General features: G+C 41.0%; 2 protein-coding genes and 1 long non-coding RNA gene across 12 annotated transcripts; 2 read left to right on the top strand and 1 right to left on the bottom strand.

Annotated features, from left to right (window-relative positions):
• Positions 1–12: 12 nt before the first annotated feature.
• Positions 13–9,809, top strand: Gtpbp8 (GTP binding protein 8). Of its 3 annotated transcripts, XM_076942989.1 has the most exons (7): positions 13–381; positions 887–985; positions 2,528–2,658; positions 3,789–3,888; positions 6,514–6,632; positions 6,921–7,073; positions 9,432–9,809. In XM_076942989.1, exons 1-7 carry the CDS (start codon positions 43–45, stop codon positions 9,499–9,501), a joined length of 1,011 nt encoding a protein of 336 aa, XP_076799104.1. In that variant the 5' UTR covers positions 13–42; the 3' UTR covers positions 9,502–9,809. The 3 variants fall into 3 exon arrangements, with proteins under 3 accessions (XP_076799104.1, XP_034371002.1, XP_034371001.1); XM_034515110.2 differs by lacking the exon at positions 6,921–7,073 and having other exon boundaries at positions 15–381; XM_034515111.2 differs by lacking the exons at positions 6,514–6,632; positions 6,921–7,073 and having other exon boundaries at positions 14–381.
• Positions 7,719–24,791, bottom strand: Rmp64 (ribonuclease MRP subunit p64). Of its 8 annotated transcripts, none has more exons than XM_034515105.2 (9): positions 24,608–24,791; positions 22,021–22,175; positions 19,613–19,692; positions 19,208–19,339; positions 18,721–18,798; positions 17,134–17,498; positions 16,728–16,789; positions 14,023–14,279; positions 7,719–13,119 (listed from the first exon to the last, which is right to left on the bottom strand). In XM_034515105.2, exons 1-9 carry the CDS (start codon positions 24,711–24,713, stop codon positions 12,657–12,659), a joined length of 1,698 nt encoding a protein of 565 aa, XP_034370996.1. In that variant the 5' UTR covers positions 24,714–24,791; the 3' UTR covers positions 7,719–12,656. The 8 variants fall into 8 exon arrangements, with proteins under 8 accessions (XP_034370996.1, XP_034370999.1, XP_076799102.1 ...); XM_034515108.2 differs by lacking the exon at positions 24,608–24,791 and adding an exon at positions 23,649–24,501; XM_076942987.1 differs by lacking the exon at positions 24,608–24,791 and adding an exon at positions 24,152–24,495.
• LOC143444059 (uncharacterized) lies at positions 24,788–27,057 on the top strand. Its single transcript, XR_013113587.1, has 2 exons — positions 24,788–25,369; positions 25,490–27,057. It is a non-coding gene; the product is annotated as an uncharacterized LOC143444059 (long non-coding RNA).
• Positions 27,058–27,352: the final 295 nt, after the last annotated feature.

Here is a 27,352-nt window from a genome sequence, read left to right as displayed (position 1 = left end):
CCTACAAATAAAATCCAGTCGCGAGGATTCTGGGAGAGAAAAATGGCAGCTGCTAAGTTGAGGCATAGAATGGGAAGGTTCCTTGAGATAGCGCCAGCACTGGGACCTTGGCCCCGGATTTACAGCACGTCCCCTGCCTTCGCTGACGTGCTAAGGCTGCCACAGAAACAGCTAACGAAGGTAGTGTACCCGCTGCGGGAACTGGAGCAGTACCTCGTCGCGGACTCCAGGGCTGGCCTTATCGAACGGAAACTCTTCGACCCGAGCTTTGAGGACATTGGGAGGGCGGAGAGCATCTTCGCGGCCACAGCCCGGAACCGCATCGAGTACCTCAGCTCCGCGGTCCGCCTAGACCACGCCCCGAGTTTGCAGCAGCCGGAGGTGAGGTTGGCCGCCCTGTCTACTGTCGTGCGAGAGCATGAGTCCGCCTGTGCTCATTTCCTGTCACCCAACGAGAAAGCTTTTAAAAAGAAAAAAGAAAAAAAAAAACACTCAGTGTGGATGCACCACTTGTGTGCGGTGCCCGTTGAGGACCGCAGTGAGCCGCAGCGTGGGTGCTGGGACTCGAACTCTGGGGTTCTGGAAGAGCAGCCCGTGCTTTTTTATTTTTATTTAAGTTTATGTGTGTTTTGCCTGCCTGTATCTCTGTGCACCACATGCTTGTCTGATGCCTTCAGAGACCAGAAGAGAACGTCAGAGCACGCTGGAACAGGAGTTTCAGGCAGTTGTGAGCAGCCATGTAGGCTGGAACTTGAACTCCAATCCTCTGGCAGCAAGTGCACCTAACCATTGCGCCATCTTTCCAACCCCGAAAGTACATTTAATAAATAAACCACTATTCAGTTTCGAGAATACTAAGTACTCCATTCTCCTTTCCTCCCTCTAGGTGTGTTTCATAGGCCGAAGCAATGTTGGAAAATCCTCTTTAATAAAAGCCTTATTTTCTCTGGCCCCTGATGTAGAAGTCAGGATCTCAAAAAAACCGGTATGCTGGATATCTCTTGAATTTATAAAATGAGACCTAGGTATTAGCAGGTGCAGGAGATCATAATCGCTAAGTTCCTAGAGAAAAGATTTTTTAAAAAGGTAAGATGTCATTAGTGCCCGTGTATTTTCTGAAAAAAAAAAAAGGAGTATAGCTGAATTGATTTTAATAGTCTTGCCAATATCTAAAGGATAACATCCTTTGTCTAAATTTTTTCTTAGTTGCTAAGTTAAGTATTTTATTGCTATTTTCTGCTTCTGTCTATAATAATGAGTGTCTAGTTCTACAGTGGTTGTAGGACAAAGGGGGTTTAAGTTGCTTTGTCTGCTATAATCTTGTATATTTTCTCTGTTCCTACACTCATACATTTTTGTGTATATTCCAGATGTGAGTACTTTTTACCCAAGGCCACACTGTGCCTTTCTTCACAGATAACACTGTTCTACTGGCCTTCTGCTATCTTCTCCTTCCTGCAGCTTCCTTTTCAATGATGCAGTCAACTGGTACCTAAAAGAACCCTTTCTCAAAACTCACCTCTGGCCCCACTTACCTGAGTGTAGACAAAGCACTTCCCCCAGCTGTGATTCTCACTGGTTCATCCCATGAAAGTTTAAGCCCTTTCTGAAGCTAGCTTTTTGCTCCCCGCTTGATGTGGTAGAGCCTCTGGCTTCATCACTAGCGATTCCATTCCACCCCTCTTCTTCCTTACCACATAAGCCAGCTAAACGGTGAATTCTAGATAGGATGAATTTCATTTTTGTATAAGAGAATGGTAGAGAAGGTGTATTCTTTTCATTCTCAAATACACAATTCTAAAAACACTTTCTAACAGATAGACACGCTAACCAAGAACTTAGTCATCATTTATAAAAAGTCATCTCCTTTGATAGTATCTTTTCAAACAATTGACTTTAGTTTATCTTCCCTTTTCTGATTCCTAAGTGTTTCATGAATGCAAAATTGCAAGTAGCCATATTATCTTTGCATCAATTTTAATTTCATTGTTGTAGTAGTGGGGTTGTACATTCTTTTAAAAATTATGAGGATACTAAACTGGACATGCAAAACATCTTGGTTTTTGAAAACACTGGTCTGCAGATGATGAATGTCAGACTTCGTTCAGATCTGGGTGTTAGAAGAATCTGTGATAGGATGAATGTTTGATCAGCACTGTAAGTCATTCCTCTGTATATATTGTTCATCAGAGAGTTGGCTAACGGCAAACACAGCCGAAATCTGGGTGATATTCATAGACGGCAAAACAGGAAAGGTCCTAAAATATTTTGTCCATGTATTTCTAATATGTAAAGTTTTTAAGCTAAGCCTATTTTTTTTGAAAATTGAAAAGATTTCATTATGATTTAATTATTGGTGGCCACTTCTCTCCACCTTTTTTCTCTTTGTATCCACAGTAGTTCAGAATATATACTTCAACTTTTAATAAGTATTTGTTGATTGAATACTTATGCTGGTGAACATTTCTAGGCATGAAATAAAGGATATATTTTTAAGTCAGCTTTTTTTTTTCATTTGTTTTATCAGGGGCACACAAAGAAAATGAATTTTTTCAAAGTTGGAAAACATTTTACATTGGTGGACATGCCAGGGTATGGCTATAGAGCACCTGAAGACTTTGTTGACATGGTAGAGGCTTATCTAAAAGAACGAAATAAGTAAGGACATTTTTTTTCTTAAAGTTGTTATACATTTAGCCCCAAAGCACTTTTTAAAATCAAGGGGATTCTATACATGACAGATACTTCAGATACTACTTACTTGTAGGTGCACTTTATCCTTATATAACTCTACAATATTGAGAACCAGGGTATACACTGCCTGTTTACCTTCTGCCTACCTCAGGGAAGTCTTAACTTTATTTATTTTATCAAGCTGAAACTATAGAGAGTATTTAACAGCTAGTTCATCCATTTCTTTTTTAAACCAAGCTCTTGGCTGGCTAATTTTGAAAATGAAAATTGTTAGCTAATTGATTTAAATAAAATTCAGTAAACTCTGTCTACGCAGTCATCACAGACTCTGAGAATGTTATGTATATTCTTTGGTCTCCATATGTAACCAAGCAATAATATGTTTCAAGAATCACACAGTCTAGAGGAAAATAATGTTAGGCTTCTGAAATGTAAAAAAGTAATCATAAAGAAAGTACTAAGGATGTAGCTCAGTAATAGACCATTTGCCTAACTTGTTAAAAGGCTCTGGATTTGAACTCAGGATCACAAATTTGAAAAAAAAAATATGTATATATAAACATATATATGCGTGTATCTATATATAAGCATTTTATTTCTTACAGCTTTACATATAAATGATGCAAAATTAAACTAATATTTAAAATTACAATAATTTGGACTGGAGATGTGGCTCAGCGGTTAGGAGCGCTGACTGTTCTTCCAGAGGTCCTGAGTTCAATTCCCAGCAACCACATGGTGGCTCAGAGCCATCTGTAATGGGATCTGATGCCCCCTTCTGGTATGTCTGAAGACAGCTACAGTGTACTCATAAATAAAATAAATCTTTTTTAAAAAATGATAATAATTTGATTTTTGTCTCCTTTTTCCATTAGACTTTAAGGTCTTACAGGAGGGGATCTCATTTATATCTGTGTCAAGTCTCAGTCAGCTTAATATGTTCTTATTGAAGTAAACTGGTATTTGAAACTTAGTTTTTGAAGTCCAGTAAGCTGCAGTGAGTCCTGTTAGACTCCAGGATGAAGCTCCTAGAGTGAGAGACAGATGAATGAGTATATCCTATATTGCCATTAACGTTCTTTCTGTTCTTACAGTTTGAAGAGAACATTTTTATTAGTGGATAGTGCTGTCGGAATTACCAACTTAGACAATATTGCCATAGAAATGTGTGAAGAATTTGCATTGCCTTATGTGGTAAGTGCTTCGTTAGACTCATGGTGGCAGTTAGAAATCGCAGTTTGGAGTACATTTGAATATGCAAATATACTTGTTAGTAATGAGCAGGTATTTCCTCAGAAGGTAAAGGAGTGGCAGGGGAGATGCGTCCATGGGTAAGAATGCTTGCTATACAAGCATGAGGATGTAAGCTCTAATCCTTAGCACCCGGATAAAGAACTGTGTGACCACGTACATGCCCATAACCATGGTGCTATAGAGGTCAGAGACAAGAAGACTACTCGGCTTGCTGGCTACCAACTTAGCTCCAGGTTCAGTGAGAGGCCCAGGCGCAAAGGAAAAAGGCAAGTGATAGAATAGACACGTGTCCTCCTCTGGCCTCCACAGGCTGACACAAGTGCACGTGTACACACACATGCACACACTTATACACACAAGCATACATCACACACACACACAGAAGTTCTGTGACACTTTCATTTTTTCTTCTTTCAGTTTTAAGCTTTTAAATGTATGGAGTGTGTGTGTGTACATGTGTATATGTGTATGCCTCCTGTATGGGGATATCTTTGAAGGCCAAAAGAGGCAACAGATTCCTCTGAAGCTGGAGTTAGAGGAGGTTGTGAGCCACCCATGGGGTGTGATGAAAACTGAACTACTCAGATTCTATGAAGGAGAATGTGCTTATTTTTTTTTTTAAGTTTTATTTATTCAATGTATATTTGTATACACCTGCATACCAGAGGGGGGCATCAGATTTTATATGAGGTGGTTGTGAGCCACCATGTGGTTGCTGGGAATTGAACTCAGGACCTCTGGAAGGGCAGCCAGTGCTCTTAAACCACTGAGCCATCTCTCCAGCCCAGAGCATGTGCTCTTATGCACGCCAGAGCCATCCCTACAACCTGAGCTTTTAAAGCTACAGTCACAGTTTTTTAAGCTGTTCATTTAGGGTTCTTTGATGCCTTTACATCCATGATGTTTTTATGGCAATACAAACATTTGTCCTATTAGCTCTGAACAGCAGCCCATGCAACCAAAATTTCTGCAGCAGAAATTTTGCAAAACAAAAAGGTTCAAAGAGTGTAGAAGATTCCAGCACAGCACACACAGTAGAATTTTTATATTCTTAAATAAAAGAAAAAAGAAATCTGGGCTGGAAAGATAGCTTAGTAGTTAAGTGCAGTAGCTGTTCTTCCAGGGAACCCTAGTTCAATTCCCAGCACCATATGAAAGCTTATAACTCCAGTTTCAGGCATCCGGACACTCTCACACAGACATTCATGCAAGCAAAATACCAATGCACATTAAATAAAAATAAAATTCAAAAATTACCTTTAAAATTTTACTTTAGGGATATCTCACTATTTTTTTTTCCTCCCCAACTAGGATAAAATTGAGCCACACTAAAATGCAGGTTGATAGGTTAGTAACCACATAAATTTTGCTTTGTAATACTTCCAGATAAACTAAGACTTAAGGTTCCTTTTTGTGAAAAGTGAGGAACCCAATTACTATAATTTATTTTTCAAAAAATGTCAGAAACCACTAAACTGAAGCAGAAAAGTTTCATGTGAACAGAGCCATGCACCTTGTCAGCCACATTTGTCAGTTTCTCAAAATATGAAATTCCTGGGATTTGCAGGAGTCCTGTGAAGTGTTAGGGACACTGTTGTGATGCATCAAGGGATTGGTATAAAAATGACTGAACATTTATCAAGCTGGCTATGAAGTCATAGTATTCCTGACTTAGTATCGTACACATCATTTTGTGAAATCATGTATTCCCTTCAGTTTTAGCAGAAGTTAAACTGAAGGGAATATTATCTTCTTTGGAAAAGGAAATGAGAGATCATCGGTCACCCAGGTCACCCAAGTACACAAGAAGGGGGAAAACAGTCCAAAGGATGACTGTATAGTTTAGCCTAGTAGAGTTATAGGGGAGTGATATAACAATTGCTGGGCATGTGTGGGGCACCACTACCACCATTCTCAAGTCCGTGTGCGTGTGTGTATGTGTGTGTGTGTGTGTGTGTGTTTGATACTCCCTAGGAAAACCTGATAGATTGCAGTCTCACTTTTTCCTTGACTTGTAATTACTCATGCTTTGACCTTCTGCTACTACTCTGTGGTTGGATAAATAACATTCTGGATTTACTGAAAATACAACTGTAGTACATATACCCAGCAAATAACCCAATTTCTCATTTTTCCTTTAGAGTATTACATGTAAAATTGAACTTTTTGGTTCCAAGATTGTTTCATATTAGCAGCTTTATGTGACTCAGCCAAATTATATTGATTTAAATGTCATAGACTATAAGATACATTGTAATCACATGAAACAGCTGAGATCAGTTATCAGTGTTGCTCCGTGGTTCTCACTGGTCTTTAGATTAAGTCCAAGACATGGTCAAGTGTAGTAACTGCATTATTAAGTAGTGGGCACACAGTGGACACTTTATATGCAACATATATTAGCTCATTTCATCAAATTATTTATGGCTTTTTATTTTATAGATGAAAGAGCAAACAGAAATTTTAAAAATGTACTTGAAGCAACTCAACCAAACTGAAAGAGTATAGTTAAAATGTGTAAGACTATACTGTTAAATTTTATTTCTAATACTTATTTTCCTCTAGATGATATTAACAAAAATTGACAAATCTTCCAAGGGGTATCTTTTAAAACAAGTGCTCCAGATTCAGAAGTTCGTTAACACGCAGACACAAGGCTGTTTTCCTCAGCTGTTTCCTATAAGGTGAGAGTCAGACCACTCTAATAACATTGTGGAAAATATGTAATAACATAACTAAAAGGCTCTGCTGTGCAATCAGTGCTCCTGAATGAGGTACCACAGGACAACTGTTCCACTGTGAGTTTTCAGTAGTCTGCTAGTACTTTATTCTGCTCTCTTCTTCAAGCGGGCTCTTCCATATAGGTACTTCACTCTCTGCTTCAACCTAGCTCAACCCTACACCATGGCAGAAATAAAAACTTTACCTTTCAAACCGGTTCTGACTTCCATATCTATTAATTGTGTCTGCAGGCACACGCATGACCTGCTGTGCCTGTGGAGGACAGCGCCTTTTTGGAGTCAGTTCTCTCCTGTCACCTTGTGGGATCTGAGACTCAACTCAGGTCATCAGGCCCGCAAACAAGCCCATCTCCTGAATTTCAAAGAAAACTACTTCTCTTTATGGTAAACAGCTCAATCTTGTCATAATAGATCAAAGTTTGCCTGAAAACTTACAGGAAAAATTTTCCTTCGAAACTGTAGAGCTGAGTTCAAGAGCAGCCTTGACTACACAGTAGGACCCTCTCCTTCAAAATAATAATAATAATTTATTTAAAATTTAATATAGGCTTTTATAAGGAGAAAATGTTTCGAATTTGAATTAAGCTAGACAGACGGTATTTTCTGAGCTGGTAAATTTGGGGAGTCTGATGTGGTTTCATGACAAACTTGGGTTTATCCTTCTGTTGTGAATCTTGGGCACTACTAGTAAGTACTGAGTGCTGAGACAGCTGGAGAATCAATCTCAAGTTTTCTTGCTTTGACTTGTTTGTGGAAGGCACCATGGTAATTTGTGAGAAAAACAGAGACCAAGTCCCTGTTGTAGGTGAAACTGTCCCCTTAGCAGCCGTTTTAGTCAAATCAGTCTAGATCTGTTGAAACTGAGATTATGAATGTGCTTTCAGGATCCCTCCTCCTTAATCCTACAAACCAGTCTTCTCCAGGGTCACCTCCATTCAGGTCTGTCCTGTTCCTTTGCCTTTATCCTACAAGTGCATTGGGAATCCTGGAGTGGAAGTAAAGTCCTGATTCCTCCCAGAGCCCTCAGCATTGTTGGAGAAGACAGCCATTTATTTTAACTGTTTAGTATGAAATAAAGCAGGTATATAAGGTACACAGAGTTAAACTAGCCAATCATAGTTAATACATAGGAATGTTGAAACGTTAATTTTAGTTCTATAAGCTTTGCTTGAATTAACAGCATGATGTGACCAGGGAAAGTTAGTAATTTTGGGAGCTACAACGGTGGAATTATGAAGTTCCCAAAAGGGGACTGATGACACGGTGGCCTAACACTGCTGTGCTCACAAACCATCCACCAAAGACATACACATGCCAGTGTGCCTTGACAACTAGAGCTCTGTCTGTGTGGACACAGTAATGGGGGAGGCGTTGTTAAACGTACAGCGTGCTTCATTGATCTTCATAGTAAACATGCCAGTTTCTCCTAGACGGTTACAAGTGAGAAACGGAGTTATAGAGAGGCATGTGATGTGGAAAGAGCGTGGGCCTTAGTCATGGTTTTGTGTAACATCTATGGGCTTCTGTTAAAGAGGCTACATGTTTTAAAGCAACTTGTTTCATTTTCTCACAGGGAAATGTCCTAGAAGGGTCATGTATTGTGGTTGATACACACTTTAAATACAGAATTTCTTGTCAGTCAGAAGTGGCAGGATTAGGCTTAAGGTCTACATTATTGGATTCCTGGTATTTTTTTAAGGGCATTTGCCTTTTTATACGTGTCCCTGGAATTACTGCTGCCATACATATTTATCAGATGTGGCCAAGGACCCAGAGAAGGTCACCTAACACCAGAATCTATGAATTGAGACATGGAAGCCTGTTCTCCTAAAAGAATTATAACCCACCAGTCATTTATAAGAATATACTCATAGAGAAGCTTAGTCTGGAAAGGTTTGACTTTGACCTACAGATAATAACTAAGTGATAATTTCCATGCAGACTCTGGCCCAACAGATAAAAGGTATAACTGTGAAGTCTCCATACAGATTAATATTATGATTGGTATATTTTACAGATGATAATGGGGAAAGTAAATAAGGCACAGTCGAGTTGCTTCTGTATTTTTTGTGAGTAAATTTGCAAACAGATGAGAACTGACTCTGGGGACAAAACTGTATGAGTTAACAGAACCATTGCATTATGAGTACAGAGTACCAGTTAGTGTATGAACCATCAAACTTGTATCTTTCCTCTAGGTTGTATCTGCTTAGTTCAGTCATAAAAGGCATCATAAGACTGTTTTCAGCAAGGTAGTCTTGACCAGAAAATCTACAGAGCCACACTTGCTAACAGAACTGGCACACTCCAGAGCAGACTTCATTCTCATAAGCCAGGGTGTATTCACGCCTGAGAAACCTCGGTGGTCCATTTCTATGTGGACAGAAACAGACACATACAACAAGTCACAGCATGTAACAATTTCTTTTTAACCTAACAGTATTTCAAGGTGGTTGAACTTTTATCACAAAGACCACACTAATTATCTCCAGGCATACTTTCATCTGAAAGGAAGATGTGATACAATACTTAGGATCCTGAAAGAAATGAGTCACATGGTGTAGAATATGCACAACACTGACAAAAGAGAAGGCAGTAACAGACTGAAAGCATTGCCCTCCTACAGGAGATCGTAAGAGTTTGTATGAGAAAGCGAAACTTTGTGCTTTGTATTACTTGACTTGAGATCAGTTGTAACCTCTGAGGTAAGGGAGAAAATCAAGTTTTCTTTTCTTTTCACAGTGCAATAACCTATTCTGGAGTCCATCTGTTGAAATGCTTTATAGCAGATATAACAGGAAGTCTTAAGTAAATGCGCCCAGAGTAGATGACGTTTCAAAGTTCCTCATGTCAACTGGAGTTAAACACCTAGAAGAATGCCAATATTGTTTTAAATATTGTGCATCTCAACTTGAAGGAGATTCAGCTTTAAAACCTGTATTACCCTGAAGCAAGAACAAATGTGTTGGGGGTAAGGGTTACAAATAATTAATTAAATCATATTGTTCATTAGGACAGATGCTAGCTGCCTTTTCTGTTTTAACTGACAAGTCCAAGAGCATAGACAAATCCATGAACTGAGACCCTGCTTCTGTGTAGAGGTTGGATAAATTGAGTTTTTCTTTTATAAATGTCTACTGTCTTTAATGCTGTAAATATGAACTAGTGCCTTCTGTAAAGCATGCATATGTAAGTAGAAAGTAAATGGCTGTGTGTATGCTTATAACTCTTCCAGTTTTTATGTGAATATGAAAAAAAATCAAAACTTGCCACACCATGCAAACACCAATCATGAGAGTAGAACACGGGATTGATCATCAGAGTCCAGAGTTCAGGTTCTACTTCTAGTGTCCTGGGGAAAACCATTTGATGTTTCCTCACCTCCATAGTGGCTATCGGCACCTTAGCTGTGAAAGCTAACAAGTTATACTGATACAACTGCATGTTTACAAACCCAGACCAACCACAGAACACAGCAAAACTCACAGGCTTTGATCAGAGAAGACACCCCACCTTGAAAGAAGTAGCAAAAATAAACAGGAACTAGATTTAAGTGAAGAAATTCATTCACAAGTCAGTGTGATGGTTTAGAATCATTGTGCTAGAGATTCCGAATTCGAAGACTGGCTTTGGCCTGCAGCTCTCAGGAGCAAATCTTATAAAGACATCAACTCTTCATGAAGTTTCTTAGCATTTCAAAGTGAGACTGCTGTTAGAGGGTATAGCTGTGGTAAGGCTACACAACTTTGTGGCTTTTTAAAAACCCAATTGTAAATGTTTCCATTGGTCTACAGTTGATAGAATTAATCTATTTTACCCTAACTAAGCAGAAAAAGTTTTAAATTTTTTTTTTCACAAAGCAAAACATAGATGTCAAAATAATTACATTCAAAGCCATCCTTCTGTCAACACTTCCCACAGTGACAAACATGAGATGATCAGAAAAAGGGGCAGCGGAGTGGAAGGACTGCCCAGCAGGCAGGGCCACCACACAGACTTTCTGAGCATTCTGAAGATGTGGACCTCCAGTGCAAGAGAATGTAGTTCAGTAGTAAAGCGATGTCTGGCGTATACGAGGCACTGGGTTCCATTCCCAGAAACCAGAGGATGAGGCAGGTACACACCTCTTCCCAGTTGTACAAGCCCAAGCACCCAGAGATTCATAGGCTCATATATGTATACATACACTATACACACAGATCACTCGTCCTAAAAGCCTAGAAGCCAGGACAGGTCCCCAGAGCAGAAGGCAAGGTCCAGTGCTACTCAACAGGGGGTCAACACAGCAGTGTCAAGAGGATTTGAAAGGTCACAAATTTTTATACACTGCACTTAGAACTGGAACACCTAATGCTCCTTTCAGCCCTTATCTGCAAAGCTAGGAACTGGAAGTGGTTCAGATTACAGAATTTGATACAAGTTAGGGTTGTTTTCAGACTTTAATAGAAGAATGCTCCAAGTCCAAGACTCCCAAAATCAGAAATATTCAAACTTGTAGCTTTCTTGAACCTTATGAGTGTGGTCAGTTTTAGAGCTGAAAGCAGCTGTGTCCTGGCTGAAGTGAGTGCAAAGTCCAGATTCACACCCTACCACTCCCACCCTCGGGCCTTTGAAGCAAGTGTCCAGTTGTCTCTAAGGTTTCAGGCTTGCAGGCCTATGCTGTCACTGGACAGCTGGTCACTACAGAGGGCAAGGGGAGGACTCAGTGTTTTCTCCTAAGCTTACCCTAACCTCCTGCCCCTTTCTGGCCTGCAGGGCCAAGCAGATGTCGCATGACTACATTACCTTTTCTCATGGGTAGAGCAGATCATTGTACCTCATGACTGTCATTTCCAGGAGCAGTCAGCTATATAGGTATGTACAGATAATCAGGTGATGGCATTGATACCTGGTTTCAAATTGATGATTGGCCTTATTCCTGGCATACACTTAGCTACTTTTTTTCAGTGTTTCATTGGAATAAATAGGAAAACACCAAAAGCCTTTTCAAAAGCCCTTAGCAGTTGCAGTGACAAAATGGAGATTAAAAATAATATAGCATACACTCACATTTGTTATTCAAAAGGAAGACCTGGGCAGGTGAGATGACTCAGCCCATGGGTAAACATATGATGCTAAACCTGACAAACTGAATTTCACCTGTGGTGGCTTGAATATGCTTGGCCCAGGAATTGGCACTGTTAAAGTGTGGCCCTCTTGAAGTAGGTGTGTCACTGTGGGTATGGGCTTTAAGACCCTCAACCTAGCCGCCTGGAAGCCAGTAGTCTGCTGGCAGCCTTCAGATGAAGATGTAGAGCTCTCAGCCCCTCCTGTACCATGCCTGCCTGGATGCTGCCATGCTCCTGCCTTGATGATAATAGACTGACCCTCTGAACCTGTAAGCCAGCCCCAATTAAATGTTGTCCTTATAAAAGTTACCTTGTCATGGTGTCTGTTCACAGCAGTAAAACCCTAACTGGGACAGCACCCCTGGGACCCATAGGTGGAAGGACAAAGCCAACTCTCACAAGTTACTTCTGATATCCACATGTATGTACATACCCTCGCACAAAATGTAAAAACCTTAAAAAGGGAATGTGGTCAGTGAGGCCAAATAACCCTTTATGGTGCTTCTCTTTGTTGTGTTTACCTTTAGATACATACTATTTTTTGTGAAATTATTCAGATTTTAACTCCACAGTAGATCATAAAATCATCTAATATTCACAAACCTACTTGTTTCAGCCATGAAGGACGTATTCCTCAGACTGTTCATATTTAACACCTTGCATAGTCAAAGGCAAATACCATCTGATTAACTTACCCAACACTGCCGTGAATGTTTATTGAACTGAATGCACTCCTGTGGAATACTGCACAGAAGCAGCTCTCAGCCTAAGCAGTGTTTCCAGATCTCAGCAATACCCCTTAAAGTAGCAGAACACTGGACCAGCTTGTTAACTGTTCAGACGTTTCACATAAGTACATCTAAACTCCCATCAAAGCAAAAATATCATCAATGTCATCTGCCTCTTTAGCAGTGTCTGGCGCACTGTGTGTGTGCATCTGTCTCTTCACCCAAAAGCTAGATTCATTTCCACTGCCCCCTGTAAGATTCCCATGGATCCCCATCTTCTTTGTTTTTAGGTCAGGCTTTGCAAGTTTTCTCAAGACCTGCTTTCCATTAGGACAGACATCTGGCCTCTGAACTGTCCCAGAGCATCTCCTCGTAGCACTGCTGTCCCTAGTATTCTTCAGAGTCCCTTCAGGGACCTGCTGGGTTTCCTTTAAACCAGTTGACTGTAACTGTCTCTGCGGTTTCCTTGGTCTTGATAAAACTTTATACTTTGATCTTCTTTGTCTGGGAGGATGCTTTGAAGAACTGATACTAGAGCCTCTGAGAAGGCAGTTGCAAAGAGAAGTTTTCATGCACTGAAGCTTCTTCGACAAACTAAAGGACAAACAAGAAAAATCTCAACTTATTATGAGACTAAAAAGTTCTCAAGCACTTTGAACTGTCTCCACCAATTTCCAACAGAAAAGTACACAATTTACTACAAGTCATAATTTACTACATAAACATAAGGAAATAAGTTTCAACCTAAGAGTATTTTTTTCAGAGCCTGATTCCCTCTCTGATTCAGGATGCAGGCAGATGTGCCTCCATTTTGCCTCAAAGTAACTGCCTAACAAGGTCACAAATGGTGTGACCTTGCTCACACTTAAGAACCATAGCCTTCCCCTCATGCTGGCAACCTGTTCCTAGGTAAACAAGAGTGGAAATGGCAAAATACCCCAAATAAAAAGCTCTGTGGTGTGTCAGGATCCGCCTCTGGCTAAGCTCAGGTCATAGCAGGAAATGAACAGAGGGAAGGAATAAAATGAAGAGTTACTTAGCAAAGACAACTGACTCCTGTGAGGTGCCCTGTGAGTTGTTCCACACCCCCCTCAAGCCTGCAATCAGAACCTTATCACTACCTCACTTCTCTTAACCCCTCAGCCAGCTGTGCTGCTGCTGTCTCAGAAGCACAGAAGGCCACCTCCCACAAGATCAGGAACCCCTGAGGACCAAGGCTGCCCTATGCTGTTGCCCCCGGCTTTGAATACCACAGGTAATCTTAATGCTTTCTGAAATGAACCAGTGGGAATGACATGGTGTAATCAAGTCCAGACAACTGTCAGTTCACTTTCTTCTGATACAACTGCCCAGATAACCTTAGCAACACATAAAACTGTACTTTGAGGAGGTCTTGTTCTAGCACCCCAAGGGCTGTTAGCTTTTAAACAAAGGAGGTAATGCATATGCGTACACTTTCTTACTGAAAAGGGAAAGGAATTTTTCTAATGTAATTACCTACAACCTTGAGATTCCACATGTCTAAGCCTATTGCTCTTAAGAAGTTTGTTGCCCAGATAGGTGGCCTGAGCCTTGAGCTTCTTGTTCCGGGACCACACAATTGCCATTTTGATTTCTTCAGAAAGCTGGGTGAACGTCCTGGTCATTCGAATTCTTTGCACAATATTGTTAGCCCAATGAGTTCTCAGTTTCTGAGAGGAAAGTTTCGTTGTCTTCAGTTTGGATTGAGAATGTTTAAACTTCTGGTTAGACTCCTGAAGTGTAAAAAGGTGAGAAAAAAGATATGGAAAATAGTAGTGACTTGTAAATAAAGGAAGAGTTTTGAAAAGCTGATCCATTAAAAAAATTAAAATAATTTTTTAAGGACACTTTTAATCCCTCAACCTTTCCTTTTCATCCATTCTAACATTGCCTCTTTTTATCCTTCTACAAAGGCAAGTCCTATCTGCCTTTTAATGAAGTGTACACAGGAAACCAAAGATAAATACTATAACACAAATATGTAACACACCTTCCTTCACACACACACTAGAACTGATTAAATAGTAGTCAAGGTCTAATGATAAGGGGGACATCATGCAACTGTCTTGTTTTCTTGTTTGCTTATCAGGGAGGTCATTTTTATTTTTGACTTTATTTTCTTTACTGAAGACTGAACTTAGGACCTTATAAATACTTGGCATTTAGCCTATATCCCCAGCCCTTTAAAAGTTTTGGGTTTTGTTTTTTTGTTTTTGTTTTGTTTTAATTCTGAGACTGGGCCTCAACAAGTTATCCAGGTTGATTTAAACTCAGTCTAGTTCAGAGAGGCTTTGAACTTGCCATCCTCCTGCCTCAGACTACTGAGTAGCAGACATCACAAGGCTATGCCAGTAGACCTGACTTGGACTACATTTGTTTTTCACTTACTTCCATCACCCCCAGGAACAATCCTCAAGATGGGTCATAAATGTTACTGCAACCATAGAAAGTGCCCAGCATGAGAGGCCTGGCAGTCCGTCAGTGAACAGTGATGATAAGTGTGCAGCACTCCTACCTGGCACCACTTTTAAGCAAGCATGTTTACTTCTTCAGTCTTTTCTACAGCAAGTCCAGTTTACTATCTGGTTCTACTTTATGAAACTATACCACCTACCATGTCTACCTATCCTCCATTGAAAGCTTACTTTCTTTCCAAATTTATGGTGGCATATACTTTTATCCCCAACACTCAGGAAGCAGAGGCAAATGGGTCTCTATGAGGTGAGCCTGCTGGTCTAGCATGGTGAGTTCCAGGCTAGCCAGGGACTAATATAGTGAGACCCTACCAAATAAGTAAATAAATATTCTCAAACCCAACAGGAACCTAAAGAAATAATTATGAAATTAAAGACTCCAGTATTATTTTATGATCAATAAGTTGCTCTAAAAACAAGGTGAGTATATGAATGCCAATTACTAACAATATGGGAGTAATTACTCTTGAATAAGGAGGATTCAGCCCAGCTCCCCTACAGACCAACTCTGCAGAAGGCCCATAGACACCACAGTTGTTGAGACCAGAACTGAAAGATTGTCCTGGGGACTGCTGTAATAAGGAATCACACAGCCTGCATTCAAACCTGAAACTTATCACTTCACTATGTAACCTGGGTAACTCTGGAGACTTTCTATCCCTCAGTTCCCCCCAACCCCTTGAGATATGAAAGCAGTAACACAAATTTCTCCCACAGACCTTTTCTGAGGATTATGGGTTAATCCATATAAAGCATTTAAAATACTGTCAGGTGCTTGAAGGATCTGCTATTATTTTTTTCCTCCTCCTGAACTCATGAATTGGGCAAGATAAAAATGCAAACTGCCATCTATGTTAAAAAGTTCAATAAAGAACTGTGGGTTCTCAGAAATAAGAGTTCCTAAATAAAATGGGAGAAATAACCCATGACGGAACCCAGACAATGGTAATAAAAGTCAAGCAGTTACTAGGTGACAGGTGACACTGATGTTCTTAGTCATGAAGTCCAGGACCATTTTCTGATACTAATAAAAGGTATCATGTTAAAGTTTGAACCCCTGAAAGGTCTAATGCCTCATGACCAATGAGGAGGAAGACAAAACTGATGACTGTTACGACTGCCGTCAGTTAAATGCTTACCACACACGAGACTCCACCTAACACATACTAGCCCAAACTTAGGAGGTGCATGGCATGGAGAAGGGAGGTATAGAGAGGTCAGGGAACACACAGCTAATACACAGTGGGGCCAACAGCTGGGCAGTGGTGGTGCATGCCTTTAATCCCAGCATTTGGGAGGCAGAGGCAGGCAGATTTCTGAGTTCGAGGACAGCCTGGTCTACAGAGTGAGTTCCAGGACAGCCAGGGCTATACAGAGAATCCCTGTCTCGAAAAACAAAACAAAAAAAGTGGGCCAACATTCCAGCAAGTACAAAGCCCATGCTCTTAAACTGCTTACCATCCATACTGAGGGTGGGCCATAAGGCTAGGTGGAGATTCCTGAGAAATGCCTACTAAAGCACTTGTGAATACATTCCACTAACTGGAGTAACTAGGACCACTAAAGTCAGCTTCTTCCTTCAGCAGCACACACCGAGAACGAACAGTGCAGTCAAGCCTATTAGAGCAAACTCCACCTCCCTCCTTAGTGAAGAGCTTCCTCTAAACTTGACAGAAGTGAAAAGCTATGAGGTTAAACCAGACAGACCTGAGTAGCTTTGTTTGGAAGTCTTGTGCAGAAAGCCCGCACGTCAAATCCCAATGGCTTTTCTGTGGAATTAAAAAAAAACAAAAGACAGAAAATCTCAGCCATATTACTTTGAAACCTCCAACAAATTCTTAACTATGTGACATTTCCTGCCAAGTTACTACAAAAGAAATGAAGAGAATAAAGCAAAGCACCAGGAAGGAACAGGAAGCAGACCTGTGAGAACGGGTCACACTCACACCCTTAACTTAATCAGTGTGAGGTTCTGATTTCTTCCTATACAACGCATGACTGGATCATGCTTTCAAAGGCTTACTTTACAAGTATGTAAGAAAGAACAGAGAGAAATAGATAAACATAATTTAAAGGAAATAAGAAAAAGTCTGTGCTTATCTACGCAGCTCACCTTTCTTGGTCCTCTTACATGCTTTCACTGGCTGTCCCAGGTCCACACAGCTCTGTGGATTGCTTTTCATTTGTTCAGATGGTTTGGAAAGTCTATCTGAGGTGTCTTCGCTGGTCTTTGGTAGTTGCTCTCGCATTAAAAACAGTTTATTTAGCAACTTAGTTACTCCTTTAGTAGCAAAAGCTGCAGGTGTCTTTCCCTTAAAGACTTCAAGGTAAGAGGGGCCTAGAAAGTCAGTGATGTCAGAAGGAAAAACAAAATCTTTGAAGTAAGGCATGGGCTGAATCCTGGAGATCTCCTGATGCAATCCAAGCAATGGCTCATATAAGGAAATCAGCCTTTTCAAAAGTTCTTTATGGAGAACCCTAGAAAGAGACAGAAGCATGCAAATGCTATTACTTCTGATTAGGAATAAGCAGAATAAACTAATGGAAACAGATGTAGAAGACCAGTAGGAGCCAGAGGGGTCAAGGATACCACATGAAAACCTACAGAATCAATTAACCTGGGCTCACAGGGGCTCACAGAGACTGAATTGCCCACCAAGAGCCTACATGGGACTAACCTAGGCCCTCTGCACATATAATACAGTTTGAGACTTAACAGTGGAAGCAGGGACTGTCTCTGACTCTGTTGCCTGCTGTTGGGACCCTTTCCTCCTACTGGGTTGCCTGGTCCAGCCTTAACAGGAGAGCAGGTACCTAGTCTTACTGCAACTTGATATGCCAGGGCTGGTTGACATCCATGAGAGGCCTGCCCTTTTATGAGGAGTGGGTGGGGGGGCAGGTGGAAAGGGGGAGAGGAGAAAGGGCAAATTTTGGTAACAAATGTTTAAAAAAATATATTTTATTTATTAATTAAAAAGAATAAGCAGAGCAAAAAAGATGATTAAAAATACAAATAAGATATCTGGGTTAAGACATCAAAGCAAGGTTTATATTTGATGGTAGGAAGAATCTTCTGGGTTGGTTTCTGTTGTTTTGACAGTTTTGCTACAGTCAAATCAGAACTAATGATCCAATTCTGTTCCTAGTTATCCATCAAACCACTTTATGCTCAAACACACACAAGGAAATGCCTTTTTTTTAAGTTTATAAATATTACAAGTATTATTTCTATCAACCAAATATGGCTCAAAAGCAGCAATGTGTCAAGAGAAGTCTAGAGCATACAAGGAAGGTCAAATTGTATTTCTAGTTTCTATTAAAATTAACAACCAGTTGTCAGAAAGAACCAAGACACGGCCAGCCCAGGAACAGCAGCTTTTTCAAAAGCCCACTGCAATATTACTACTGCCACCATTACTATTATTATTATTTAGTAGTAGTAGTATTTTCTATTATTAATTATAGTTCTTAGGTCCTAGAGAATCACTTTCTGAACTACTCAGTGTCAAGGTGAAGATTTCAGAAGAAAAGCCCTGACACAACTACCCAGCTAACAATGTGCAAATCAACTGTCATGGGAAGAAAGGGAAGCCTGTACCTTCCGACCCCAGAGCAGCGGAGTGGAAGGAAACTGTGTGAACACTAACAAGAAACTTGGGCCAGGGAAAAATGAGCCACAAATGCAGAAATGTGAACGTACCATAACCTGCTCACCAGCCCAACTATCACAAGGTTCAGAATAATGAACTCCTGGAGCCCTAAGTGCTTCACAGTCAATCTGAAGAATCAGTTTAAGGTGGAAAAACAAAACCAAGGAAATTTAACATTTGTAACTTACAATTATGAAAGAAAGAATTTCCAAGAAAGCTTTGAAGATATTAAAGCCCTAGCATGGCAATAAAGTCACATTACACTGAAAGCAAAATTATCCATTCTACTAGAGCTCCTATTATTACACTTGGTCTCTGAGAGTAAGAATTTCTAAAGGTCAAGCTCTTAGTATACATGCTAGGTAGAGACACGGAGTCCCTGGCACCAGCCATGCCAGCAGTTGCTGGAAGAGGAGCCAAAGGCAAAGCTCTGAGAATCCCCACAGGTTACAGCTGTCTCCCACAGCATTTGAACAGAAGCCCAACAGACCCAAACAGCTTCCACTCAAGAGAAGGCGTTCCCGTAGTCAAGGATACAGAAATGCTTTGCAGCAGCAGTCCAGCAAACGCAATAACAGCTTGCAGCCTCCCAAAACCTTCATCAGGGCCACCTCCACCACCGGCTGGCTGGGGACGACTCTGTTTTCAGTAGCTCCAGGCTGAGTTGCACTGACATACACAGCAAAGGACATGATGGTCATTTTCTAAACACAGCATTTCTGCAGCAACATTCAGACTGAGGTAGTTACGCCCAGTAGCACTCCACTGTTGTTTCACTGCAACCTACTGCGAGTCCCATTTCAGTGTCCCACCAGTCCCCCCATCAGTCAACAGGTTCCCCTCTTTAACACACAACACAAACATCTTGGCATAGTTGATTATACCTCAACACCAACCAGAGAGTACCAAAGGGTGTTCTCGACAGAGCAATGGACCACCTACTTGGCAGACAACAACTGTGACAGGTCTTCAATTGAGCCCTCCAAATTCATGTGTTTCAAACGCTTTAAGCACTGTTCTACCTGAAGGGGGAAGAGCAGCTCAAATTAGTGTGTGTGTGTGTGTGTGTGTGTGTGTGTGTGTGTGTGTGTGTGTATATATATATATATATATATCGTCACTGAGACAACCAAGAATGCAAAGAAAGCAAAGCATTTCATGATATGGAAATTTGCCATAAAAGGCCTTCCCATTTAAGGCCAAGGAAACCCAAATCCCAAAATATTTGCTTCTGCTTACAAATACGGAATTTCACCAACCCAACAAAGTTCCCAATCCAAGAAAATTACTACGTGCCAAGTGTACTTGATGCTGTAAAGTGACCAAAATGAATGTAAGTCTCAACATTATAATTGTTGAGGGAACATATTTACAGCAGTGAGTCTACTAAAACAGGAAAGCAAATTCTTAACTCAGTTTCAACAGTCTATAAGCACCAGAAATGAAGAAAGTGACTCAGTCACAGAATAACTATACTGAACACCTACTATGTGCAAGATATGCTAGGTGATAACATGGCATATGATACACTCCAATTTCTAGTAATGAAGACAGATAACATATCAAGTTCTTAACTAAATGCTAAAATGGATATGCTTTATTTAACACTGCAGTCTCCCCTTCTCTGCTTTTTCCTTATAGCACTTCTTACCAGTTGGTATACCAGTTACTGACTGGCTGACTGACTGGCTGACTGACTGGCTGACTGACTGCCCTTTTCTCCAAACTATACTATAAATTCCCCATGGAGAATTAAACTTGTCTGCTTTGTTCATGAATATAATCCAGTTATTAGAACAGGGGTTAGTAGGTTCTTGCGAGGGGACAGGAGAAAAAGCCCATGTAGATACAAAATGCTGTATGAATTCTCGAGTTGTCAGGAACACCCACAAAGGGCATTCCCTGGACGGTACCCCATGTCAAAGGATGACGGGCACTGATACTGGCCAGCACTCTTATCTTGTTAGGGCTATGTATACACTAATAAAAACCAAATCAGACACATGGGTTCTACTTAGCATAGCTTAATCCTTAAATTCACTGGAGCTGGCTTTTTTAAAGTCTTGACACCATCTTTTAAGATAGTTATTGACAGTCCAAGACAGTAATGCACTTGAAAATAGTCAGTGAAATATGATTTGGGGAGGAGGGGAGGAAGGGAAAGAATGTCAGCATTAATGTCAGTCAGTAAACACGCTTGGTCTTGGATTCCAAACCCTGGGTAAAAGCTGCCCTAGAAAAAAATGTAGGGAAAGATCATGATCTTTGATAAGGGAATCTTGATCCCCAAGACCTTAAGCACTGGGAGCATAGCTAACCAGAAAGAGTTAACTCTGTATAGTGAGAAACTGTGTCTTTTTCATAGCCGTATATCCACCGCACTGTCAACAGAGAACTTTGTGAGAAATAAGTAAATACTGGAAAGATGGCTCTGTCACACAGTGCCCAGCACACTGAGCTTTTAAAAGTACTTGCACTGTTACTAAAGTGACTACATGAGTGGTACATGCAGAACCCAGCTCCAGCAGTCCCCCGCCATGTTAGAGCCCAGGAGCCAAAAGTCACACTATTTTTTTTTGTTTGGTTGTTTTGTTTTGTTTTTCAAGACAGGGTTTCTCTGTGTAGCCCTGGCTGTCCTGGAACTCACTCTGTAGACCAGGCTGGCCTTGAACTCAGAAATCTATCTGCCTGCCTCTGCCTCCCAAGTGCTGGGATTAAAGGTGTGTGCCACCACTGCCCGGCACAGTATTTTCTTAATCTCTAAAAAGTACATGAAACCATTTTACACCACAACTTACCATAAACCCACTTACACCAACACACTGCTGATTAGATTATGACTCCAAAGAAGTAAACCACAACCCTAAACCACAACTGTTTTCTTTTTTAAGATTTTAGAGTTTAAATTAGTTTACTTTTGAACTAGGCAAAGGCACTGTTAGACTATACATAGAGAAAACTAAACTGGAAAGAATCTAAATACATTTTTTGTTTGTTTGCTTGCTTGCTTGCTTGTTTTGAGACAAGGTTTCTTTACATAGCCTTGGCTGTCCTGGAACTCACTACACAGACCAGGCTGGTCGCAAACTCACAGAGATCCACCTGCCTCTGTCTCCAGGTGCTGGGATTAAAGGTGTAAACCACCATACCCAGCTTTGAAATATGTTTGATTATATGTTACTTTTTGAAATGATTTTAGAAAAATCAAAGACTGAAAAAGCTAAAATGTAATGGCTTAAGAATCAAAATAATATGTGACCTTCCCATAAGTTACAAAACAGTAAGTGTTACAAAACAGTATGAGCCTCGTGCTTATTGGTAGCAGGCCACCTGTGGATCGGGGCGCTCACCTGTCTGAGGGCCAAATGGGGCTTGTGGTGGCCCAGTCTGTTGTGATTGCTGTAGAGAACTGAGCATAACACATCAACTTCCGCATCCAAGGTCTGGCTCTTGAGTGACTGTGTGACGAGGTGGCACCCTTTAATGGCAGCTGCAATGCAGACATCTAAAGCAGAGACAGTTAAAACGAGACTTGGTATGCATTCCTACATTTACTACACCATGTAAGAAACATGAAAACATCTGCCTTACTTGCTTTAACGAATCAAAACACAAACCAGCCTCAACTATAAAAATGAAGGACTCTAAGAAAGACATTGGAAAATGAGGGCAGGTAATCAGTAAGGGAACATTTGTTAAACATCAACGTGTGTCTGTCTTTATATCACTTTTACTTTAATCATTTGGTGTACACTTACACCCCAAATATTTAAAAAGCTTGGCCACGTTCCATCTCTCTCTAAACCCTTCATTTGGCTCTGTAGGTGAGCAAGACAGAATGCATACAATTAGAGCCTTCAAAGGCAAAGGAACTGTATTTGGATACAATTTTTTTTTTTTTTTTTTTTTTTTTTTTTAAGATTTATTTATGAGTACACTGCAGCTCTCTTCAGACACACCAGAAGAGGGCATCCTGTCCCATTTCAGATGGTTGTGAGCGACCATGTGGTTGCTGGGAAGTGAACTCGGAACCTCTGGAAGAGCAGTCAGTGCTCTTAACCACTGAGCCATCTCTCCACTTTTTGATAAGAATATATAATACATTCAGCCCTCTACCTGTGAGCACCAGTTATGTACTCAACCAACCTCAAACTGAACATTGTCCCCCAAAATTCCATCTGTAATGTATTTCAACAGCAGTTACCATTGTATAGGATTTCATAAGCAATGTAGAGATAGTGTTAATGTCTACAGAAAGATGTGTGTACGTCCTACTGCAAATACTATCTACCATATTATACAGACTTGAGCATGTACACATTTCTTCATACGGAAGGATTCCTAGAACCAATCCCCCATGGATATCAGTGGGAAACTACATTCAGAAAAGAGAAACCACCAGGGCCACTGGAAATTGTATTATGTAACTGAATGGGTATACAAATGTTTCCTAGTCATTTAGGAAGCCAATCCTAACATGAGCAGCTGTGAAGCAGGTGTCATGTGCCATCTGGTGGCTCGGAAAGGAAACACAAACATTCTAAGTGAAAATCTCTGTTCCTCCTATCTGGAGAAACTAAATTGGCTACCTGGGTGATGAGGAGTTGTTGAGTTTCCCAAAGTATTGTTTTTAAAATTGTGACTAGAGAGGAATTCCAAAGAACTTTTAACTGCGTAGGAAAAAGAGATGGGAAGAGGGGTGAGATGACTTGCTAAGTTGTACTTAACAATTACCAAATGTGTCTATTTAATGACAACTAGAGTCATTTAACTGTCAAGCCAGGCACTGTTACAAATGCTTCATGATTTCGACCTTTTTATTCCCTCAATATGGCCTAGAAGCTGGTACTATTTTTTAATTCCAATTTTTGAGTGGGATAAAACCTGTTTTAGAAATAACAAAAATCTTAGCTGACAATCACAGGACCAAAAGCAGGTTCAAAAACAACAAAAAGTTAGATATAACCATGAAACCTACAGCGTATATTGGTAGCTGTGTCTTCTGGTCTGAATGTCCCTTGTGGTTAAACATCCTTCAAGCTGTAGGATGGTTGCTCTTGCCACATTAAAAACTAAGGTACCCAGGTATTACCTCACAATTCGAAAGACCTCCACCTCATTATAATATTTAGGTTTAAATATTTTATTACGTTTTGGGGTGACTGAGAGGGTTGTAGCACAGCATTGAGTCCAGTGGGAGATGTAGAACATATTACTTGCAGAAGTTGGTTCTCGCCTTCTACTGAGAATCAACCTCTTATATTTCATTTCGGCTTGGCCATATGCATGGGCCCATCTTTTCGTCCCACCCACCCAATAGGCTTTTCTAAAGGATCATGGGAAGAACGTTCCAAACGAGAACCCGCCGGTGATTTGGGAGCTGGTAAATCAAATCGCCTGATCCCATGAATATGGTAACACCTCCACATCATATATACTAATACAAAATAAATTAAAATTCACAACACAGACCCCACGGACCTGCCACCCCCGACATCTCTTTACAAGTCCTTGTTTTCTAAACAAATTGCTAAAACCGGATTTTTTTCCCCCCTTAAGAAGAACCGAGAGACCAGAGTAACGCCCTCGCCCGGTAAGGGGAAAACGAGCTCCAAATTTTAGAGACAAGCCGGAGATCCGAGGCCCCGGTGCAGGCTACTTGGGTGACAGCCCCGATCCACAGGATCCAGGGGGCGTCTGGGGGTTAGGGGCTACACACGCCAGGCCGGGACTAGCCGTGCTTTCACGTTCCAGCTAAAGCCCGCAGGAACGCAGGAGCTTCCCAGCAATCCTCACGCCACACTACCCAGGCCCGGCCTTCCGCCTGGAGCGCCCCTTCCCGGCATGCCCCGCGCTCAGGAAGTCCCGCCCCATCCCACGTGAGCCGGCCCGCCGGCTCCAGGAGACACGCTGAAGCTCGTCGCCGGCCTCACTCACCCAGGGTGGCGGTGGGGTCCTGCACCGTCAGTGTGCTGCAGTTCCCCGCCTGGGGGATCCTCACGCGGTTCCACGGCTCCGCGCCCGGCCGCACCGCAGCGGCCATCTTGAGCGGCGCGGGAGAGACTGGGAAGGCCGAGCAGGGCGAGAGCGAGCTGAGCGGCCTAGGCGGGAGAGGGAGGAAGGGAGGGAATGAGGGGCGGGGCGGAGGGGCGCGGCCCGAGCCTTGGGGCGGAGCCACGGCCGGCTAGAACCTCTGGGAAAGGAGAAATGGGTAACTTTTAAGTTCTTTGCAGAGCATTCTGAGGCACCTACAAGTTTGGAACAACTTCGAAGCTGTGTATTTTACAGATGAGTCCGAGTGAGGCCCAGTCTTTAACTCTTACTCGGATATTTTGAAAAGAAGAACTCGGATCATATCAAATGTGGCATTCGTCATGTAATTAGTAACGATTTCTTTTGAGTAGTCAAGGAAGTCTACATAGCTTGGATATAGCCCAACTATAATAATTACAAAGAAACCCAGTATCACCGTCACTTTCTCGGACAAAATACTCCAAGCTGTACTGGTTCCTATCTATGATAACTGATGGTTGTTCATTCTAAGCCCGTTGATACCTTCTTGCTTATTTATGTTCGTAAGGTTCCTTTCACAATTCGGAGAGGAGCAGTTGGGCATTAGTTACTTCATTATGTCTGCGGATTACCATGTACTAGCCATGTGATTCCAAAAAGTTAATTTCTTCGTACCTCAGTATGCTTGTGAGTAAAGACTTCTTAGAATTGTGCCTGCTACACAAATTTCTACTCTTAACTAGACTTTATTTAATGCAAGTAATCTTGCCCTACTGAAACGCTTTTTGTCCTGTTCCTTCCTTGCAGATAATTACTCTTTCATCTGAACCATCTCCTTGAAACAATCTCACTTCCTCAATCCGCTCTGGGACCACTATCTTTGATAATTCTTCCTAAACAACTATCCTCACTTGATAACGACTTAGATGTCTCTTTAATACACTACCAAATGGCCTGGACATTAGTTTCCTATTTGGGCTGTAACAAATTACCACAGACTTAACAGAAATCAACACAGTTTCTGGATTTGTGAAAGACATTATTTTTTTATATATGGTGCATGCATGTTGGAGGCTAAGGGTAGTGGCTACCACTGTTCTCCTTTGCTTTTGAGTCAGGTTCTCCCACTAATCCTGGAACTCAAGTGTTTGATCAGTCCCCAGAGGCATCCTTTCTCCATCCCAACCAGTAGGGGAATGAGGACCTGAACTCAGTTCTTATATTTGCACCAAGTACTTTACCCTCTGAAACATCTCCCCAGCCCCAGGTCAATGTTACTGAACTAAAATTGGCTGTTTAATGGGCCATTTCCTTCTGATGCCTTTAAAGAAGATTTTCCTTTTCTTTTTCCAACTTTTAGTGGTTGCCTCACTCTTTGGCTCATGTCCACATCTTCCATGTTCAAAGTTACTACCTTAGCATCTTGCAAAATCTTACCCTGTTCAGGGATGAAAAGGAGAGATAGAATCAAGTGTTTAAGTAAAAGAATCCACTTGAATTTTTAAAATCTGTATTATGAACCGGAAAGGAAAGTTGAGATAGCTATAGATAGGGGTATGTTTGTAATGCAGTGATAGAAAAAGAGAACCCAAGAATGAGGTCTGTGTTTTCATAAAGGAAGATCCAAGGTCATAATGAAGAATAGAGACAAGGAAATGGTGTTCTGTATTCTATGAGCAATACATATTGGAATCAAAGCTTCTAGGAACTGGGCACATGGAAGAAGCACAGGATAGTTTTTAAGTCATGCTTGGAAAACTTGTAGACTTCAGGGAAAGACTCACTGACACAGATGACCATCAAATATGCAAAATCTTACATACCTTAGTAACCTAAGAAATGCATATTGGCTAACTTAGGTGCTAATAAATAGAAAAGGTGATGTCCTGTGTTCCCAGGGATTTGTCGTGCATGCATGTGTGTGTTCACACACACACACACACACACACACACACACACACATACCCAGTATCTTTTGTAGTCCTGAAAATAGGACATAAGCCTGGGTTGGTTTCACACATGTAACCTTAGCACTCAGAGACTGGATCAAGTGGATTTCCTTGATTTGGGTTACAAACTGGATTATGTAGCAAGACAGCAGAAAATAGGAAATTATAGTGACTGCACTATAACCTGGTAAGAAATCTGTTGTTTTCTAATAGTTTGGTAGTAGAATTGTCTTCCCCTAAAAATCTTACACTGATGTAAAATGTTTAAAGCAATACAGAATCGTATTGGGTGATGATGAGCCCCGCCATTAAGGCCTACTGCTCTAGTTCCCATGGATGGTTCCAAAGCCCATATTTGGGAGTGGTTTGAAATTCTATGGTGTAAATAAATATGAGCAATATTCATTATAAATAATGTTAAAAATAGATGATAAGCAATGTTGTGTGTTACATTATGGTGGGTTTTTTTTTTAAGATTTTTTTTTTATCTATTAGTGTTTTGCCTGGAGATAAATATATATGCATTGCATGCTGCCTGATACCGTGGCAGTGAGAAGAGGGCATTGGGTCCTGTGGGACTGGAGTTGCACATGGTTGTGAGCCACCATATGGGTGCTGGCAACTGGACCCAGGTTCTCTGCAAGAATAGCAAGTGTTCCCAACTACTAGCTCCTCTCTCCAATCTCCTAAGAGATTTTCAAAAGCAGTTTAGAAAACGGTA

The sequence above is a fragment of the Arvicanthis niloticus genome, chromosome 12 (assembly GCF_011762505.2).
Source record: "Arvicanthis niloticus isolate mArvNil1 chromosome 12, mArvNil1.pat.X, whole genome shotgun sequence".
Lineage (NCBI taxonomy): Eukaryota > Metazoa > Chordata > Mammalia > Rodentia > Muridae > Arvicanthis > Arvicanthis niloticus.
Note: the sequence above shows the minus strand (reverse complement) of the source record. Positions and strands in the feature narration are given on the sequence as shown.

Bases quoted from the DNA above. Each gene is read 5' to 3' on its own strand.
- Gtpbp8 (XM_076942989.1), top strand. From the start codon at position 43: ATGGCAGCTGCTAAGTTGAGGCATAGAATGGGAAGGTTCCTTGAGATA. The intron at 2,659-3,788 runs GTAAGGACATTT...CTGTTCTTACAG, and splicing joins TATCTAAAAGAACGAAATAA to TTTGAAGAGAACATTTTTAT. The intron at 3,889-6,513 runs GTAAGTGCTTCG...ATTTTCCTCTAG, and splicing joins AATTTGCATTGCCTTATGTG to ATGATATTAACAAAAATTGA.
- Rmp64 (XM_034515104.2), bottom strand. From the start codon at position 23,938: ATGAAATATAAGAGGTTGATTCTCAGTAGAAGGCGAGAACCAACTTCT. The intron at 17,499-18,720 runs GTACGTTCACAT...GTCTCTTTCTAG, and splicing joins GGGCTGGTGAGCAGGTTATG to GGTTCTCCATAAAGAACTTT. The intron at 16,790-17,133 runs GTGAGCTGCGTA...TTAATTCCACAG, and splicing joins ATGTAAGAGGACCAAGAAAG to AAAAGCCATTGGGATTTGAC.